Raw genomic sequence first — 19,846 nt, 5'->3', positions numbered from 1 at the left:
ATGGAGCATTTGACATGATGAGTGGAGGTTGTTTGACCGCTGACCCATTACGGATGCAGGCAATGAGGCAGTGATCGCTGAGATCTTGGTTGAAAACAGCAGAGGTGTATTTAGAGGGTAAGTTGGTTAGGATGATATCTATGAGGGTAGAGTTGGCTTTGGTCTATTACCTGACCTAGCTACTCTTCCCGTGTGCCCCCCCCAAAACATTTCTTGGGGCTGCCTCTCACACTTGCCAATTTTAGCCAGCTGAAGAGTTCCTTCAGCCACTCCTGGGCTACAACCACCTATCCGGACCTGTTTTTTTACTGCCGATGCGGAGCCCCATCGTGCCTACACGACTGGACCACCGACGTTATCTGCCCGAGGGAGTTATCCAACTGGCCCCTCCGTCGCGACGTAACCTGAACCCACTATAATTGAGAATTTCAATAAGCATTTTTCTACGGCTGGCCATGGTTTCCACCTGGCTACCCCTACTGCAGTCAACAGCACTGCGCCCCCCACAGCTACTCGCCCAAGCCTTCCCCATTTCTCCTTCTCCCAAATCCATTCAGCTGATGTTCTGAAAGAGCTGCAAAATCTGGACCCCTACAAATCAGCCGGGCTAGACAATCTGGACCCTTTCTTAAAATAAATGCTTAAATTATTACAACCCCTATTACTAGCCTGTTCAACCTCTCTTTCGTGTCGTCTGAGATTCCCATAGATTGGAAAGCAGCTGCTGTCATCCCCCTCTTCAAAGGAGGGGACACTCTTGACCCAAATTGCTACAGACCTATATCCATCCTACCATGCCTTTCTAAGGTCTTCGAAAGCCAAGTCAACAAACAGATTACCGACCATTTCGAATCCCACCGTACCTTCTCCGCTATGCAATCAGGTTTCAGAGCTGGTCATGGGTGAACCTCAGACACGCTCAAGGTCCTAAATGATATCGTAACCGCCATCGATAAGAAACAATACTGTGCTGCCGTATTCATTGACCTGGCCAAAGCTTTCGACTCTGTCAATCACCACATCCTCATCGGCAGACTCAATAGCCTTGGTTTCTCAAACGATTGCATCGCCTGGTTCACCAACTACTTCTCTGATAGAGTTCAGTGTGTCAAATCGGAGGGCCTGTTGTCCGGACCTCTGGCAGTCTCTATGGGGGTGCCACAGGGTTCAATTCTCGGGCCGACTCTTTTCTCTATATACATCAATGATGTTGCTCTCGCTGCTGGTGATTCTCTGATCCACCTCTACGCAGACGACACCATTATGTATACTTCTGGCCCTTCTTTGGACACTGTGTTAACCTCTTGGGGCTAGGTGGGACGCTAGCGTGCCACCCGTGGTGCACTCCATCAACAGCAGGTGCATTTCAAGAGCGGCAAATTTGAATCCAAATAAATGTCAAAATTCAAATTTTTCAAAAATACAACTATGTTACACCATTTGAAAGATAAACATCTCCTTAATCTAACCACGTTTTACGATTTCAAAAAGGTTTTACGGCGAAAGCATAAATTTAGAGTATGTTAGGACAGTACATTTACAAGAGTTGTGTGTAATGTTTTGTCAAGTCAAAGACAGGGTCACCAAAACCATAAAACCAGCTAAAATGATACACTAACCTTTTACAATCTCCATCAGATGACACTCCTAGGACATTATGTTAGACAATGCATGCATTTTTAGTTCTATCAAGTTGATATTTATATCCAAAAACAGCGTTTTACTATGGCATTGATGTTGAGGAAATCGTTTCCCTCCAATAACCGGCAGTCAAGTCAGCGTCACAAATTAAATAATTAAAATTAGAAAACATTGGTAAAATATTATATTGTCATTTAAAGAATTATAGATTTACATCTTTTGAACGCAATCAACTTGCCAGATTTAAAAATAACCTTACTGGGAAATCACACTTTGCAATAATCTGAGCACTGTGCCCAGAAAAATACGCGTTGCGATACAGACTAGACGTCATGTTGGGGAGATCTAAAATCGAAAATACTATGTAAATAATCCATTACCTTTGATTCTCTTCATCAGATGTCACTTCCAGGTATCACAGGTCCATAACGAATGTAGTTTTGTTCAAAAAAGCTCATCATTTATGTCCAAAAATCTCCGTCTCGTTAGCACATGATGTAAGCCAGCCGGACTTCTCGTCATGAACGAGGGGAAAAAATATATTTCCGTTCGTTCAAACATGTCAAACGTTGTATAGCATAAATCATTAGGGCCTTTTTAACCAGAACATGAATAATATTCAAGGTGGACGAATGCATACTCTTTTATAACGTATTGGAACGAGGGTACCCAACATGAAGTAGCGCGCCAGGTGTCTAATGGGACATCACCGTTCCATGGCTCTTGTTCGGTCAGATCTCCCTCCAGAAGACTCAAAACACTTTGTAAAGGCTGGTGACATCTAGTGGAAGCAATAGGAAGTGCCAAAATATTCCTAAACCCCTGTGTTTTTCAATGGGATAGGTTTAAAGTCAATACAACACATCAGGTATCCACTTCCTGTCAGAAAATGTCTCAGGGTTTTGCCTGCCAAATGAGTTCTGTTATACTCACAGACACCATTCAAACAGTTTTGGAAACTTTAGAGTGTTTTCTATCCATATATAATAAGTATATGCATATTCTAGTTACTGGGTAGGATTAGTAACCAGATTAAATCGGGTACATTTTTTTTATCCAGACGTGCAAATGCTGCCCCCTAGACCCAACAGGTTAACAACCCTCCAGACGAGCTTCAATGCCATACAACTCTCCTTCCGTGGCCTCCAACAGCTCCTAAATACAAGTAAAACTAAATGCATGCTCTTCAACCGATTGCTGCCTGCACCTGCCCGCCTGTCCAGCATCACTACTCTGGACGGTTCTGACTTAGAATATGTGGACAACTACAAATACCTAGGTGTCTGGTTAGACTGTAAACTGTCCTTCCAGACTCACATCAAACATCTCCAATCCAAAGTTAAATCTAGAATTGGCTTCCTATTTTGCAACAAACATCCTTCACTCATGCTGCCAATCATACCGTCGTAAAACTGACCATCCTACCGATCCTCGACTTCGGCGATGTCATTTACAAAATAGCCTCCAATACCCTACTCAACAAACTGGATGCAGTCTATCACAGTGCCATCCGTTTTGTCACCAAAGCCCCATATACTACCTACCACTGCGACCTGTACGCTCTCGTTGGCTGGCCTTCGCTTCATAATCATCGCCAAACCCACTGGCTCCAGGTCATCTACAAGACCCTGCTAGGTAAAGTCCCCCCTTATCTCCGCCACTGGTCACCATAGCAGCACCCACCTGTAGCACGCGCTCCAGCATGTATATCTCTCTGGTCACCCCCAAAGCCAATTCCTCCTTTGGCTGTCTCTCCTTCCAGTTCTCTGCTGCCAATGACTGGAACGAACTACAAAAATCTCTGAAACTGGAAACACTTATCTCCCTCACTAGCTTTAAGCACCAGCTGTCAGAGCAGCTCACAGATCACTGCACCTGTACATAGCCCATCTATAATTTAGCCCAAACAACTACCGCTTCCCCTACTGTATTTATTTATTTAATTTATTTTGCTCCTTTGCACCCCATTATTTCTATTTCTACTTTGCACTTTCTTCTACTACAAATCTACCATTCCAGTGTTTTACTTGCTATATTGTATTTACTTTGCCACCAGGGCCGTTTTTTGCCTTTACCTCCCTTATCTCACCTCATTTGCTCACATTGTTTATTGACGTATTTTTCTACTGTATTATTGACTGTATGTTTGTTTTACTCCATGTGTAACTCTGTGTTGTTGTATGTTGTCGAACTGCTTTGCTTTATCTTGGCCAGGTCGCAATTGTAAATGAGAACTTGTTCTCAACTTGCCTACCTTGTTAAATAAATGTGAAATAAAAATAAATACATTTTAAAAAATAGGTCCACAGACGATGCAATCACCATCACAATGCACACTGTCCTATCCCATAGGAATACCGATGTAAGAATGCTGTTCATTGACTATGGCTTAGCATTCAACACCATAGCACACTCCAAGCTCATCATTAAGCTTGAGGTCCTGGGTCTCAACCCTGTTCAATTGGGTCATGGACTTCCTGACGGGCCGCCCTCAGGTGGTGAAGGTAGGACACAACATCTCCACTTCGCTGATCCTCAACACTTGGTTGCAACAAAGGGCGCGTGCTCAGCCCCCTCCTGTACTCACTGTTCACCCATGACTGCGTGGCCATGCACGCCTCCAACTCAATAATCACGTTTGCAAACGTCACAACAGTAGTAGGCTTGATTACCAACAACGACGAGACAGCCTATAGGGAGGAGGTGAGGGCACTTGGAGTGTGGTTTCAGGAAAACAACCTCTCACTCAACGTCAACAAAACAAAGGAGATGATCGTGGACTTCAGGAAACAGCAGAGGGAGCTCCCCCTTATCCACATCAATGGGACAGCAGTGGAGAAGGTGGAAAGTTTTATGTTCATCGGCGCACACATCATGGACAAACTGAAATGGTCCACGCACACAGACAGTGTGGTGAAGAAGGTGCAACAGTGCCTCTTTAACCTCAGGAGGCTGAAGAAATGTGGCTTGTCACCTAAAACCCTCACACATTTTTACAGATGCACATTTGAGAGCATCCTGTCGGGCTGTATCACCGGCTGGTACGGCAAATGCACCGCCCACAACCGCAAGACTCTCCAGAGGGTGGTGTGGTCTGCACAACGCATCAACGGGGGCAAACTACTTGCCACCTACAGTGCCCAATGACACCTACAGCACCCAACGTCACAGAAAGGCCAAAAAGATCATCAAGGACAACAACCACCCGAGCCACTGCCTGTTCACTCCACTACCATCCAGAAGGTGAGGTGAGTACAAGCGCATCAAAGGTGGGACCAAGAGACCAAAAAACAGCTTCTATCTCAAGGCCATCCGACTGCTAAACAGCCATCACTAACACAGAAAGGCTGTTGCCTACATTTAGACTTGAAATCATTGGCCACTTTAATAAATGGATCACTAGTCACTTTAATAATGCCAATTTAACAATGTTTACATATCTTGCAAAACCCATCTCATATGTATATACTGTATTTTATACCATCTATTGCATCTTGCCTATGCCGCTATGTCATTGCTCATCCATATATTTATATGTATATATTCTTGTTCCATTCCTTTACTTAGATTTGTGTGTATTGGGAAGTTGTTGTGGAATTGTTGGATTACATGTTAGATATTGCTGCACTGTCAGAACTAGAAGCACAAGCATTTCACTACACTTGCAATAACATCTGCTAACCATGTGTATGTGACCAATACAATTTGATTTGGGAAAGTATTTACATATTTTGTTACAACGCTATTCTAAAATTGATTACATAATTTTTTCCACTCAACAATGACACAGTGAAAACAGTTCTTTAAGAAATGTTTGCAAACGTATTAAAAATAAAAACAGAAATACCTTTTTTACATTAGTATTCAGACCCTTTGCTATGAGACTCGAAATTGAGCTCTGGTGCATCCTGTTTCAATTGATCATCCTTGAAATGTTTCTACAACTTGATTGGAGTCCACCTGTGGTAAATTCAATTGATTGGACATGACTTGGAAAGGCATACACCTGTTTATATAAGGTTCCACAGTTGACAGTGCATGTCAGAGCAAAAACCGGCCATGACGTCGAAGGAATTGTCCGTAAAGCTACAAGACAGGATTGTGTCGAGGCACAGATCTGGAGAAGGGTACCAAAAAATGTCTGCAGCATTGAAGGTCCCGAAGAACACAGTGGCCTCCATCGTTCTTAAATTGAAGTAGTTTTAATCAACAAAACTTTTCCTAGAGCTGGCCACCCGGCCAAACAAAGAAATCGAGGGAGAAGGGCCTTGGTCAGGGAGGTGACCAAGAACCTGATGGTCACTCTGAAAGAGCTACATAGTTCCTCTTTGGATATGGGAGAACCTTCCAGAAGGACAACTATCTCTGCAGCACTCCACCAATCAGGCCTTTATGGTAGAGTGGCCAGACGGAAGCCACTCCTCAGTAAAAAGCACATAAAAGCCCACTTTTGCCAAAAGCCACCTAAAGAAACAAGATTCTCTGGTCTCTGATGAAACCAAGATTGAACTCTTTCGCCTGAATGCCTGAACACATTTGAAGGAAACCTAGTACCATCACTACGGTAAAGCATGCTGGTGGTGGCAGCATCATGCTGTTGGGAGGTTTTTCAGTGGCAGGGACTGGGAGACAAGTCAGGATTGAGGAAAGATGAACGGAGCAAAGTACATAGAGAACCTTGATGAAAACCTGCTTCGGAGCGCTCAGGACCTCAGACTGGGGTGAAGGTTCATCTTCCAACAGGACAACGACCCTAAGTAGACAGCCATGACAACGCAGGAGGGGCTTCGGGACGAGTCTTTGAATGTCCTTGAGTGGCCCAGCCAGAGCTGGGACTTACTTGAACCCAATCGGAAATCTCTGGAGAGACCTGAAAATAGCTGTGATGTCACAATCCCCATCCAACCTGACAGAGCTTTAGAGGATCTGTAGAGAAGAATGGGAGAAACTTCCCAAATTAAGGTGTGCCAAGAAGAATGAAGGCTGTAATCACTGCCGAAGGTGCTTCAACAAAGTATTGAGTAAATACTTAAATACATGTATTTCAGTTTTTTTAATTTTTTTATAAATTTGCACAATATATCTTTTTTTAATCCATTTTAGAATAAGGCTGTAACGTAACAAAATGTGGAAAAAGTCAAGGGGTCTGATTACTTTCCAAATGCACTGTATATAGGGGTGGCAGGTAGCCGAGCTGACAAGGTAAAAAATCTGTCGTTCTGCCCTTGAACAAGGCAGTAAACCCACTGTCCCTAGGCAGTCATTTAAAATAAGAATTTGTTCTTAACTGACTTGCCTAGTTAAATAACGGTAAAATAAATATAGGAATTTTTAATGCTCCCAGACCGTCTGGCTTTAATTTAGGTGATGATTAGCGAGATGGACACAGTTAAGTAATGGTATAAATGTAGGTCCATTATCATTTCTACAGTTTCAATTTGGTTTCAAACCTTTTAAAGTGCATTGAGCTTGTTTTTGTTTGTTTTTTAATCAAACGACCCACGTGCCGGGTGGTTTGGGTTGGATAGTTCTTCCTTACAAAATACATTTCACTTATTTTCTAACTGTACTGTACTGTACAACAAATCAACAAAAACTATCTTTCTGCAGTGCTTAAAAGCTTTTATCCTCTAGTCTGTTGGGCTCTTTGGAGTTTGTGGCATGTTGAATAAGTGTACTTGCCTGCCTCCTCATTAATGACTGTCTTTGTATAATTGATTATCATTGTTTGCCTAATGGAATTTTTTATTTGTATCATTTAACATTTGGCTTCTAATTAATGTGGGGAATGGGCCTATTATTTTTTGGGGGGGGTTGTATTTATTTTTCAACTTTAATTGTGCAGTTATGAATCAATTTGCAGTGTCTGAAAAAAGACTGTCACTCCTGGGGTTTCTGTATTGGATAAGCTGGAATGTGCATTGAATAAACTATAATAAGCTATACTTACTTGATCCAAATGAATCACAATCCAGTCCACTTTGGTACATCAATTGATTTACTTATGGGCATAGCATTAAAAACGTCACTGTACAGCAGACTAGGACAAATACAGGTACAATGAGAGGGAGAGGCAGGTAGAAGGCTTACCGAGTTTGTGTTGAACATATTTAGCCATTGAAGGGCACAACTCTTAGATTGTGTGAGGAACAGGTATGTGTATTGGGCAACACGCCTCTGCTTCTGCTTGCATGGAGTTGGACTCAATGTGAGTACCTGTGTGGTAAAAACAAATCACTCTTGCGGGACTTATTGTTGGCTCTTGAGAACTACAGTACATCTTGCTTGAGGGAAACATGTTGTCCATGTTGGGTCACATTGGCCGTCATTTCTGCATGAACATTGTTGGTTTGATGTCCTGTACAGGGAAAAAACACTTCCATGCCAACAGGTATATCGCATATGGCCAAAGAAAAGCCTTCTGATATGGTGCTACTCTGTGTCCCAAATGGAGCCATATTCCCTTCATGTAGGGAATAGGGTGCCATTTGGGATGGAACCATAGCAATTGTACAAAGAGAAGCTGCACTGTGAAGTGGAGAAAGAACTGGGTCAAGCCAGTTAATATGCCCCCCAGGCTGACCTGTCAGACTAAATCAGATTTTGCAGATATGGAGTTTTTGTTTTTTACTTAAAGGGATACTTCAGTTTTTTTGTTGTTGCAATGAGGTCCTTTATAAACTTACCCAGGGTCAGATATGAATCTGTGTCCAGTATGAACAAAGTTAGAGGTATTGTAGTTTTGCGAACCAATGCTAACCAGCATTAGTGCAATGACTGAAAGTCTATGGGTATCTGCCAGCAAGCTATCCCTTTAAGGAAAACATGCACATGCTAAAGCAGAGCATTGAGAGCATTATTACACTGATAATGTGAGCATACAACCATCTTAGAGCAGACACATTTAGAAGAAAAGGTACCTGTGTGCTGGATGTACCTATTGTTGGGAGTGCAGTCATGTAGATTATATGCACATCCCAAATCCCTAGAGCTGGGGCATATATACTGTTTGTGGTTTTAGCAGCACATATCCTACTGTGTAGGGTTTTTTCTTTGTATTCTGTAGGTGCAGTCAGTCCCATCGACTCGCTTCATGAACTGCCTTTACTTGAAACTGTTCTCCCCCAGTGGTCTTATTGAATCATTAGCAGTATCATTGTTTTGACTGAACCTGTCCTTTTCCTCTTGTCTTGCAGCTTCACACTGATCTGGATAAGGGCGAGAGCGAGGTGAAGTACACTCTCATGGGAGAAGGGGCCGGCTCCATTTTCACCATTGACGCAACGACCGGGGACATCCATGCCTTAAGAAGCCTTGACAGGGAGGTGAAGCCTTATTACACCCTCCGTGCACAGGCTGTCGATATCGACACCAACAGGCCCCTGGAGCCCGAATCAGAGTTTGTAATCAAGGTCCAGGACATCAACGACAATGAGCCAAAGTTTCTAGAAGGGCCATACATAGCCAGTGTCCCTGAGATGTCACCTGTAGGTAAGAAGAAATATCACCAAAGACTTTGTTGGTCCTGTTTCTACATCTGCATTGCTTGCTGTTTGGGGTTTTAGGCTGGGTTTCTGTATAGCACTTTCTGACATCGGCTGATGTAAAAAAGGGCTTTATAAATACATTTGATTGATTGATAGTGCACTACCTTTGACCAGAGAAAAGTAGAGCACTATGTAAGGAATAGGGTGCAATTTGGAATGCAGACATAATCACAAAATGCTTCAATTACCTGCAAACTTGACATAACAAAATAGATGCTTTTCTCAGAATTTAAAAACTATCAAAGAGTTTTAGATCGAGACAGAGTACAAAAATATATAAGAAACGGAGTGTTATAGCCACAGGTAGAACAAGAGGGAGGAAAACAGATCCACAGATTTGGACTTTTCAGCAAGCGAGCCAGTTATGCCCAAAGTGCATGAGTACATTGCGGCTCGAGGCTGTCTTTATGCTCTCTACCTCAGGGAAGGCAGATCAAGGTAATTCACTCATATTGGCTCCTCTTCTGAATAGCAATGGAGCCCTGGCGAAGAGAACAGCATATTAGATCTCTCCAAACGCTGAATGGAGCAAGGTACAGTCAATGTACACTCCACACAAAAGATTTGTGGAGTGTACCTTTTTAAAATCACCATGGTCCCTTTCAAGCTGATCTAAAACATGGCCCAGTCTTCTACTCCATGCAGGTAAACAGAGCTGGAAGGCTGTGTGTGTGTGTTCCAAATCAGGGGCAGGAATGTAGGACCTGCTGGCGAAAAGACTGTTTCCTTTAAATGAGGGACTGAGCAGGAGGGCTGTATGCTTTGGGAATGATGATTATTTTCAGATTATTCTGCAGTTTGTGTGTGTGATAAATGGTTCAATACGGCATTGATGGAGTGTGTACCTGAGAAAAATATGAATCACTTCTAATTACATTAATAAAATGTATGGAACTGATAACCCTTCCTTGGGCTAATGGGTGTGGATTCAAAAGACCAATTTTGATGAGTACTGTATTTTTATTTTCAAAGAACTTTAAGGAACTGGAATGAGCCAAGTTAAAAGTGGTGTGATAAGGGCACAAGGCGAGACCCAAATGCAGACACAGGAGGCAGAGGGTTGAGCTCCGATATTTGTTACGACAAAAGGCAAAAGGCAGGTCGGGTACAGGTGAGAGTTCATAAACCAGCTCAGAGTCCAAACAGTACCAGGCGATAGACAGGCTTGTGGTCAGGACAGGCAGGTGTTCAGACAGGTGGGCTCAGAGTCAGGACAAGCAAGGGTCAAAACCAGGAGGGCGAGAAAAGAGAGACTGGGAAAGCAGGAGCTGAGAAACAAAAATGCTGGTTGACTTGACAAACAAGACGAACTGGCACAAAGAGACAGGAAACACAGGGAAAAATACAGGGAAAATAAGCGACACCTGGAGGGGGTGGAGACAAGCACAAGGACAGGTGAAACAGATCAGGGCGTGACAGGTGTATAGTTTGTTTACATCCAGCGAAAAATCCTATCGCCATTAGCTTAACAACATTTAATACTTTTTTTTTCTCCCTTTTTTTTTCAAATTATATTGTTTTATAGATACACCTCTCCTGAATCGAACCACATTGTCCGATTTCAAAAAGTCTTTGCAGCAAAAGCAAAACATTAGATTGTTAGAGGAGTATATCGTAAAAGTAGCCACATAGCTATTTTCCGACCAACCACATGCATCACAAATAACCAGAAAACAGCTAAATGCAGCACTAACCTTTGACAATCTTCATCAGATGACACACCTAGGACATCATGTTACACAATACATGCATTCTTTTGTTCGATAAAGTTCATATTTATATATAAAAACAGCATTTTACATCGGTGCGTAACGTTGACTAACTATTTTCCCTCAAATGCATCCGATGAAACAGAACTACAATTTACTAAATTACTATTCGAAAACATTTTTTAAATGTATTATTGTCATTCTAAAATGTATAGATGAATATCTCTTGAAAGCACCTGTAATGCCAGATTTAAAAATAACTTTACTGGGTAATCACACTTTGCGATAAAAGGGGATGCGATACTCAGAACAATAGGCTAGCAATACAAGTCATCGCCATCTTGGAACAATCGCATATCAAATCTAGTCTTGTATACTATTGTCAATAATCCCTTACCTTTGATTATCTTCATCCTTAGGCACTTCCAGAAATCCCAGGTCCACAACAAATGTATTTTCGTTCGAAAAAGTTCATCCTTTATGTTCCATTAGCTTGTTGTTGTTTGCGCGTTCTGAAGGCTGCACCAAAAGTTCCGACGTGCGCGGGGCTACTCTTTCAACAAAATGCATTTTTTTCTTATTTAGGTTCGTTCAAACATGTCAAACGTTGTATAACATAAATCTTTAGGGCGTTTTTCAACCAGAGCTCCAATAAGATTCGAGGGGGACGATTGCATTGTGTTTCAAAACGTTTCGAAAGGGGAGGGTAGCTAGGGGCGCCGGCGTCATAATGGTGATGGCCCTCTCCGTGTGACCACGTTCCACAGTTTGTCATTCTGTCAGTTTTCACAGTAGGAGACTCAAATCACTTTGTAAAGACTGGGGACATCTAGTGGAAGCAATAGGAAGTGCTCAATGAACCATAGCTCACGGTGTGATTAATAGGCAACGTGATGAAGTTGAGTCCGCAATTCAGAATTCCACTTCCTGTTTCGATCTGTCTCGGGGTTTTGACTGCCATATGAGTTCTGTTATACTCACAGACACCATTCAAACAGTTTTAGAAACTTGAGGGTGTTTCCTATCCACAATTATTAATTATATGCATATCCTAGCTTCTGAGTTTGAGTAGTAGGCCGTTTAAAATGGGCACAAATTTTTTTCAAAATGCGCTGTGGCGCCCCCTATCCTAGGCGACCGTCAAGAGGTTAACCCATTTTAAACAAAGCACTTGTATTTAAAAGCTTTATGGAACTGGAGCTGTTTATAAAAGGATTGTATCACTAAAAAGCATAAGCAAAAGCATTAATACAGTACGTGCTGATAAACCAGTACAAAGTAACTACCTATAGTAGTTAAAGTGTAAATGACCAGCATCTCAGCTCCATTATACCTGGATACGTGGTGCAGGGCTTTGTTAGGAAGGATTAACGCTCTAATCTCTCTCACCTAATATTTTCATACAATTGTTATCATCTGCTCACAGCGCAAATCCTGTTTAATAAAGCCTTGCTAAAACCAACTAAGAGATTAACATGTGTCAATGGCCATTTGTGGATCTAGCTTCACTTGGATGTTCAAATAGCATACTGTACAGTACCAGCCTGTACATATGGACTAAAAAATACATATCTCGTTTAGCCACAGTAGTGATTTCATTGAGCTAGTAGATAGAATCATTTCAAATTGAATTGTAGATCTACATGCTTCTTTAGAGTCAGTGGATTAATGCAATGCTGTTTTAGATTCAAGCTACAGTTATTAACTCTGTTCCTGGTACTGCAAGAAGTTTGGATGGCTGCCATCTTGTTTCCTATTCCTGCTGTGGATGGCTCTTTGTTTCCTTAACACTTGCAATGTCTAATGAATGAGTATCTTCTGGCTAAACATCCACTTGCATAGTTCTGCAAATGTATATTTCACATAGTCAATAATTCAACGTTCCAATATTGCACACATATCCTCTTCACACCTTAGTCTCTGTGCCTCTGTCCCAAATGGCTCCCTATTCCTTACATATGGCATTACATTTGACCTGAGGCCTGGTCAAAATTAGTGCACTTTTTAGGGAATAGAATGCCATTTGTGATGCACTCATGGTGGCACAAGCCGCTAAACTGTATGAAGAAAAAAAAAACTTCAAAATTGACTCCATCTGAATGATGCAAATGTATGTGTTTGCTTCACAGGGACTTATGTGACGCAGGTGACAGCCACAGATGCAGATGACCCTACCTATGGAAACAGTGCCAGAGTGGTCTACAGCATCCTCCATGGCCAGCCATACTTCTCTGTGGATCCCAAGACTGGTAAATAAGATGGGCAACATCAGTCAAAAATGTATCTAATTTGGTACTTTTTCTCAATGTTGAATGCTGTTATGTTTATAGATCGTTTGAAATAACAAAAAGGGGGGGATACCTGTCTGTGTAAACAATGTCAATAGCTTACTTGTGTCATGACGTGGCCCTTTCTGGGTGTAGATCGTGGCTTCCCCCCCTCTCTCTCTCTCCTACACCCAGGTTCTGTTATCTCAGGTTGTAAATTCCTGGCGGAGACTCTCTCCCTGGCCATGCAGAAAGAGAGAATACGGAGAGAGAACAAGAGATTTCACTTGGCCGAACTCCTAAATCCCCAAAATGGGAGAATTAAACTATATGTCCACTTGTGAGAATGTGGGAAGGGTCCGTGGATACTTAAGGTACGGGTATGATGAGTGGGTTTCATTTGGTGACCTCATGCAGGACAGGAAACACATATTACTATATCACTGAATGTATACATTTCTTAATTGTGGGGTTTGCATCAAATTATTGTATAAAATGAATAAGTAAAGATGAAACTATTTGTGAAATGATCTAATGTGACGTTAACCTTCAGAATGAGAAAATTATATTCCCTGTAAAGTTTAACTAAGTCATTGGACCCCGTGAGTACAGACATGATCAGGCATCATGGAACCACCCTTTTCTAGTGTTATGAATAAAACACCCTCCTGAGGAAATCCTCTTCAGACTAAGCAAATCCCCAGCGTGAGCTGTGGTTGCAATGGTTGAGTACCAAGACTAGAAAACCATACCACGTGGCACATTGGCTACACGGGTGGAAATGGTTAAACTCTGAGACTATCGATCTCTACAGAATAAGAGCAAATCTTAGATACTAATTACTAGTCTGCAGCTCGAAATTATGTAAACCTGGAATGCGAATACCGACAACCGCCGAAACATCTACTCTAAGAAAAATGGACGCCTGACGGATCCATTACAACAGACACTATCAGGAGCCGGCGATAGAGCTACCACCATGAGTAACCAAAGACTCTCTGATGAACTGACTCTCCAGCAGACGGACCAACGATTCCAACAGAGAAGACAACAGTAAGGCGTGGGTGTTTGCTGACGAGGAATCAAGTGCAGGAAAACAGCGATTCAGGGTAATGGCTTTAATATGCACACTGACCAAACGACAAGCCATTTTAGTCATTTAGCAGACACTCTTATCCAGAGCGACTTACAGTAGTGAATGCATACATTTCATACATTTTTATTCTCCGTACTGGTCCCCCGTGGGAATCGAACCCACAACCCTGGCGTTGCAAACACCATGCTCTACCAACTGAGCCACACGGGACCACAAGCCAACCCAAACAGCGCACAGAGCGCACTACAAAACAAAGTGCCCCAAACACAAGGGACAAAACACAGCTTGCGCAAACATACGCACCACTGAAAAATGTGCAACAAACAGTGTGTAACCACGCACAGCATACAATGAAAATAATCCCGCACAAAGAGCAGGCGGGCCTACTGGCTAATAAAGCCCGCTAATCAGCCCAACGAAGAACAGGTGCACTTAATAAAGAAAAGGGGGAAAACAAAAAGGGAATCAGTGGCAGCTAGTAGGCCGGTGACGACGTCCGCCGAGCGCCACCCGAGCAGGAGGGGGAGCCACCTTCGGTAGGAGTCGTGACAACAACAAATGGGCATAAATATATTGATTGCAATTATTCCCGAATGAGCAAGCCTTCATGTGCAAAGGATTAGCATTTCAATTAATATAACTTTCCACTGTGTGTAGTAATCCATTTTGTCTTTCCCGCTCCTTTATCGGTCCACACCCCCTTTTCTTTTTATACCAAGGCGTCATATCGGTTCAGCCCACTAAGGGATCTTCCCTATCATTGTTAGTAACTAATATCTACTGTTTGTTATGCATTTTTGTGATCATTTAGTTAGTAAATAAATGATTATGCCAATTGGTGTATGGATGATTGTAACGGTTGATTGTAACGGTTGTAACGGTTGTCGTCGGGATTAGAGGACCAAAACGCAGCAGGAATGTGGATGCTCATCTTGATATTTATTTTAAATAAAGAGAACACCAAAATAACAAAAAAACGAAGAACTCACGAACAACAAAACAGTCTTGTCAGGCTCACACAGGCAAAACAAGAAACAATCTCCCACAAACACTTAACCAAACACATACCCCTATATAGGACTCTCAAGAGGCAACTAGAAAACACCTGCCTCCAATTGAGAGTCCAACCCCAATAAACTAGACATAGAAATACAAAAGACTAGAGACCACATAGAAATACAAACCTAGAACATAACCCCAAAACCCCGGAAATAATAAATCAAACACCCTACTACATAAAACACCACCCCGAACCACAAACAAAATACCCTCTGCCACGTCCTGACCAAACTACAATAACAAATAACCCTTATACTGGTCAGGATGTGACAGTACCCCCCCCCCCCCAAAGGTGCAGACCCCGGACGCACCTCATAAATAAACAAAAAAAATAAAAACAACAACAAAAAAATCCCCCTAAACTAAAGGGAGGGAAGGTGGCTGCTGTCACCGACGGCACTAGTGCTACACCCCCCCCTCCAACCCACCTATACAGGAGGTGGTTCTGGCTCCGGCCTACTGTCCTCCAGAATGCAGACAGACTTGCTCAGTTTCGGGCTGTAGGCAGACTCCCATCGTTCCGGATCGTAGGCAGACCTCTTCCGTTCCACACTGTAGGCAGACTCATTTGATACACAGTTAATTATATTAAGTTCCGGATCGTCAACAGACTTACTCAGTTCCGGGTTGCTGATAGACTCCCTCGGTCCCAGGTCGCAGGCAGACCCCCCTCGGTCCCGGGTCGCAGGCAGACCCCCCTCGGTCCCGGGTCGCAGGCAGACCCCCCTCGGTCCCGGGTCGCAGGCAGACTCCCCTCGGTTCCGGGTCGCAGGCAGACTCCCTCGGTTCCGGGTCGCAGGCAGACTCCCTCGGTTCCGGGCTAGACACTGTTGCCGGATACTCTGGACTGCACACTGTTGCCGGATACTCTGGACTGCACACTGTTGCCGGATACTCTGGACTGCACACTGTTGCCGGATACTCTGGACTGCACACTGTTGCCGGATACTCTGGACTGCACACTGTTGCCGGATACTCTGGACTGCACACTGTTGCCGAATTCTCGAGGCTGGGCTGACGCACTGGAAGCCTGATGCGTGGTACTGGTACTGGATGTGCCAGTCTGGGGACATGCACCTCATGGCTAGTGCAGGGAGCGGAACAGGCCGAGTCGGACTGGGTTCATGCACTAGAAGCCTGATAAGTGGTGCTGGTACTGGGGGTATCAGCCTGGGAACACGCACCTCAGGGCTAGTGCGGGGAGCGGGAACAGGCCGAGTCGGACTGGGTTGACGCACTGGAAGCCTGATGCGTGGTGCTGGTACTGGAGGTAACAGCCTGGGAACACGCACCTCAGGGCTAGTGCGGGGAGCGGGAACAGGCCGAGTCGGACTGGGCTGACGCACTGGAAGCCTGATGCGTGGTGCTGGTACTGGAGGTATCAGCCTGGGAGCACGCACCTCAGGGCTAGTGCGGGGAGCGGGAACAGGACGAGTCGGACAGGGCTGACGCACTGGACCGTAGAGGCGTACTGGTGGTCTCGAGCGCAGAACTGGCATCGCTCTTACTGGCTGGATGCTCACTTCCCCCTGGCAAATGCGGGGTGCTGGTACTGCGCGTACTGGCCTAAAAATACTGTGCCTCGCCACAGTACCCATTCCCCCGAAGTACGGGACCTGTCCAGTCACTGGTTGCCCAGAAAAGGTACGAGGCTTTGGCCTGGGGCTCAAACCTCGCCCAGCCAAACTACCCGTGAGCCCCCCGCAATTTTTTTTTATTTGGGCTGCCTCTCGGGCTTAAACGCCAGTCGTGTTCCCCTGTAGCGTTCCCTGTCTTCGCTCCACTTCCCCCATGGACCTTCTCCGGCCATAATCTCATCCCACGTCCACTTCTCACGATCGTCCATATCAAAGTCCATTTTCTCAGCATTCCTCCTCTCCTTCCGCTGCATGGTCTTGTTGTGGTGGGAAATTCTGTAACGGTTGTCATCGGGAATAGAGGACCAAAACGCAGCAGGAATGTGGATGCTCATCTTGATATTTATTTTAAATAAAGTGAACACCAAAATAACAAAAAAAAACGAAGAACTCACGAACAACAAAACAGTCTTGTCAGGCTCACACAGGCAAAACAAGAAACAATCTCCCACAAACACTTAACCAAACACATACCCCTATATAGGACTCTCAATCAGAGGCAACTAGAAAACACCTGCCTCCAATTGAGAGTCCAACCCCAATAAACTAGACATAGAAATACAAAAGACTAGAGACCACATAGAAATACAAACCTAGAACATAACCCCAAAACCCCGGAAATAATAAATCAAACACCCTACTACATAAAACACCACCCCGAACCACATAAACAAAATACCCTCTGCCACGTCCTGACCAAACTACAATAACAAATAACCCTTATACTGGTCAGGACGTAACAATGATTCATAGTTTAGGCTGGGTTCGTGCAGATAACCAAGAATTTACGCCGTTTGGAATGAGACTGACGTAAGGTAAAGAATAATTAGTTAATAGAAGACTAATTGATCAGATATTAAAATATCTGAGGAGTTCTATTCTGAAAAATATAACTTTGTAATCTGTAGATTTTCCGTGGTGCCCCGAGTTCCTAGTTAACCTCTCTAGGGCGAATTCGTCCCACCTACGTAACAGCCAGTTGAATCATGTGGCGCGATTTTCAAATACCTTAAAAATCCTATTACTTCAATTTCTCAAACATATGACTATTTTACAGCTATTTAAAGACAAGTCTCTCGTTAATCTAACCACACTGTCCGATTTCAAAAAGGCTTTACAACGAAAGCAAAACATTAGATTATGTCAGCAGAGTACCCAGCCAGAAATAATCAGACACCCATTTTTCAAGCTAGCATATAATGTCACAAAAACCCAGAAGACAGCTAAATGCAGCACTAACCTTTGATGATCTTCATCAGATGACACACCTAGGACATTAGGTTATACAATACATGCATGTTTTGTTCAATCAAGTTCATATTTATATCAAAAAACAGCTTTTTACATTAGCATGTGACGTTCAGAACTAGCATACCCCCCACAAACTTCCGGGGAATTTACTAACAATTTACTAAATTACTCACGATAAACGTTCACAAAAAGCATAACAATTATTTTAAGAATTATAGATACAGAACTCCTCTATGCACTCGATATGTCCGATTTTAAAATAGCTTTTTGGTGAAAGCACATTTTGCAATATTCTAAGTACATAGCCCAGCCATCACGGGCTAGCTATTTAGACACCCGGCAAGTTTAGCCTTCACCAAAATCAGATTTACTATAACAAAAATGTTATTACCTTTGTTGTCTTCGTCAGAATGCACTCCCAGGACTTCTACTTCAATAACAAATGTTGGTTTGGTCCCAAATAATCCATCGTTATATCCAAATAGCGGCGTTTTGTTCGTGCGTTCCAGAAACTATCCGAAATGGTAAATCAGGGTCGCGCGCATGGCGCGATTCGTGACAAAAAATGTCTAAATATTCCATTACCGTACTTCGAAGCATGTCAACCGCTGTTTAAAATCAATTTTTATGCAATTTATCTCGTAAAAAAGCGATAATATTCTGACCGGGAATCTCCTTTTCGGTAAACAGAAGAAAAATCACAAAGACGGGGGCGGCCAGTGCACGCGCCTAAGCCCACATTCCCTTGATCGGCCACTTGACAAAGGCGATAATGTGTTTCAGCCTGGGGCTGGAATGACGACATTCAGGTTTTTCCCGGGCTCTGAGAGCCTATTGGAGCCGTGGGAAGTGTCACGTTACCGCAGAGATCCTTTGTAATGGAATGAGATGTCAAAGAAAGACAATAAATGGTCAGACAGGCCACTTCCTGTAAAGGAATCTCTCAGGTTTTGACCTGCCATTTGAGTTCTGTTATACTCACAGACACCATTCAAACAGTTTTAGAAACTTTGGAGTGTTTTCTATCCAAAGCCAATAATTATATGCATATTCTAGTTACTGGGCAGGAGTAGTAACCAGATTAAATCGGGTACGTTTTTTATCCAGCCGTGTCAATACTGCCCCCTAGCCCTAACAGGTTAATTACAGTTACATGATTAGTTTAATCACGTAATAATTATTACAGAGAATTTAGTAGATAAAATAACAGTCTTCACCTTTAATGATACTAAAGACACAACACTTGTTAAAAGAAGAATGCCAAGTTTTGTAGCTGTGAAAGTCTAATAGGCGGGCAGATGTTTTTTAACATTAGTATGGGCAAGGTGTTGTTTTCAACTTAATTACACATTATCGATCCGAATAAACAAATGAGCGAAATATCTTGATGTGATTACAGGGCAATGGATTAGAAACAGTGACACGTGATAACTTCTATTTCTTTACTGTGGACTGATAAAGTTCTCTATCATTGCTATACTTCTTTGCTAAAGCAGGAAAAACAATCAATAATAGCGCCTACAAATTACATTTCACACACCTCAATACTAGGAAATTGGGTTTAGGCCGGTTAGTGTATGGCAGCAGTTAAATTCTGTAGCTAGTATAGTCATATAATTACATGTGTGCAGTGCTCACA

The 19,846-nt window shown here is 43.1% G+C and overlaps 1 protein-coding gene across 1 annotated transcript in view; it reads left to right on the top strand.

The window, feature by feature from the left end:
- LOC106590053 (cadherin-12) overlaps nucleotides 1-19,846 on the top strand; it is a 227,034-nt gene that overhangs the window by 136,084 nt on the left and 71,104 nt on the right. Inside the window, exons 3-4 of the mRNA XM_014180561.2 lie at nucleotides 8,838-9,132; nucleotides 13,027-13,146. Coding sequence (XP_014036036.1) covers nucleotides 8,838-9,132; nucleotides 13,027-13,146 — 415 coding nt within the window. The remainder of the gene's footprint in view (nucleotides 1-8,837; nucleotides 9,133-13,026; nucleotides 13,147-19,846) is intronic.

This window comes from Salmo salar, chromosome ssa29 (genome assembly GCF_905237065.1).
Source record: "Salmo salar chromosome ssa29, Ssal_v3.1, whole genome shotgun sequence".
NCBI lineage: Eukaryota > Metazoa > Chordata > Actinopteri > Salmoniformes > Salmonidae > Salmo > Salmo salar.
Note: the sequence above shows the minus strand (reverse complement) of the source record. Positions and strands in the feature narration are given on the sequence as shown.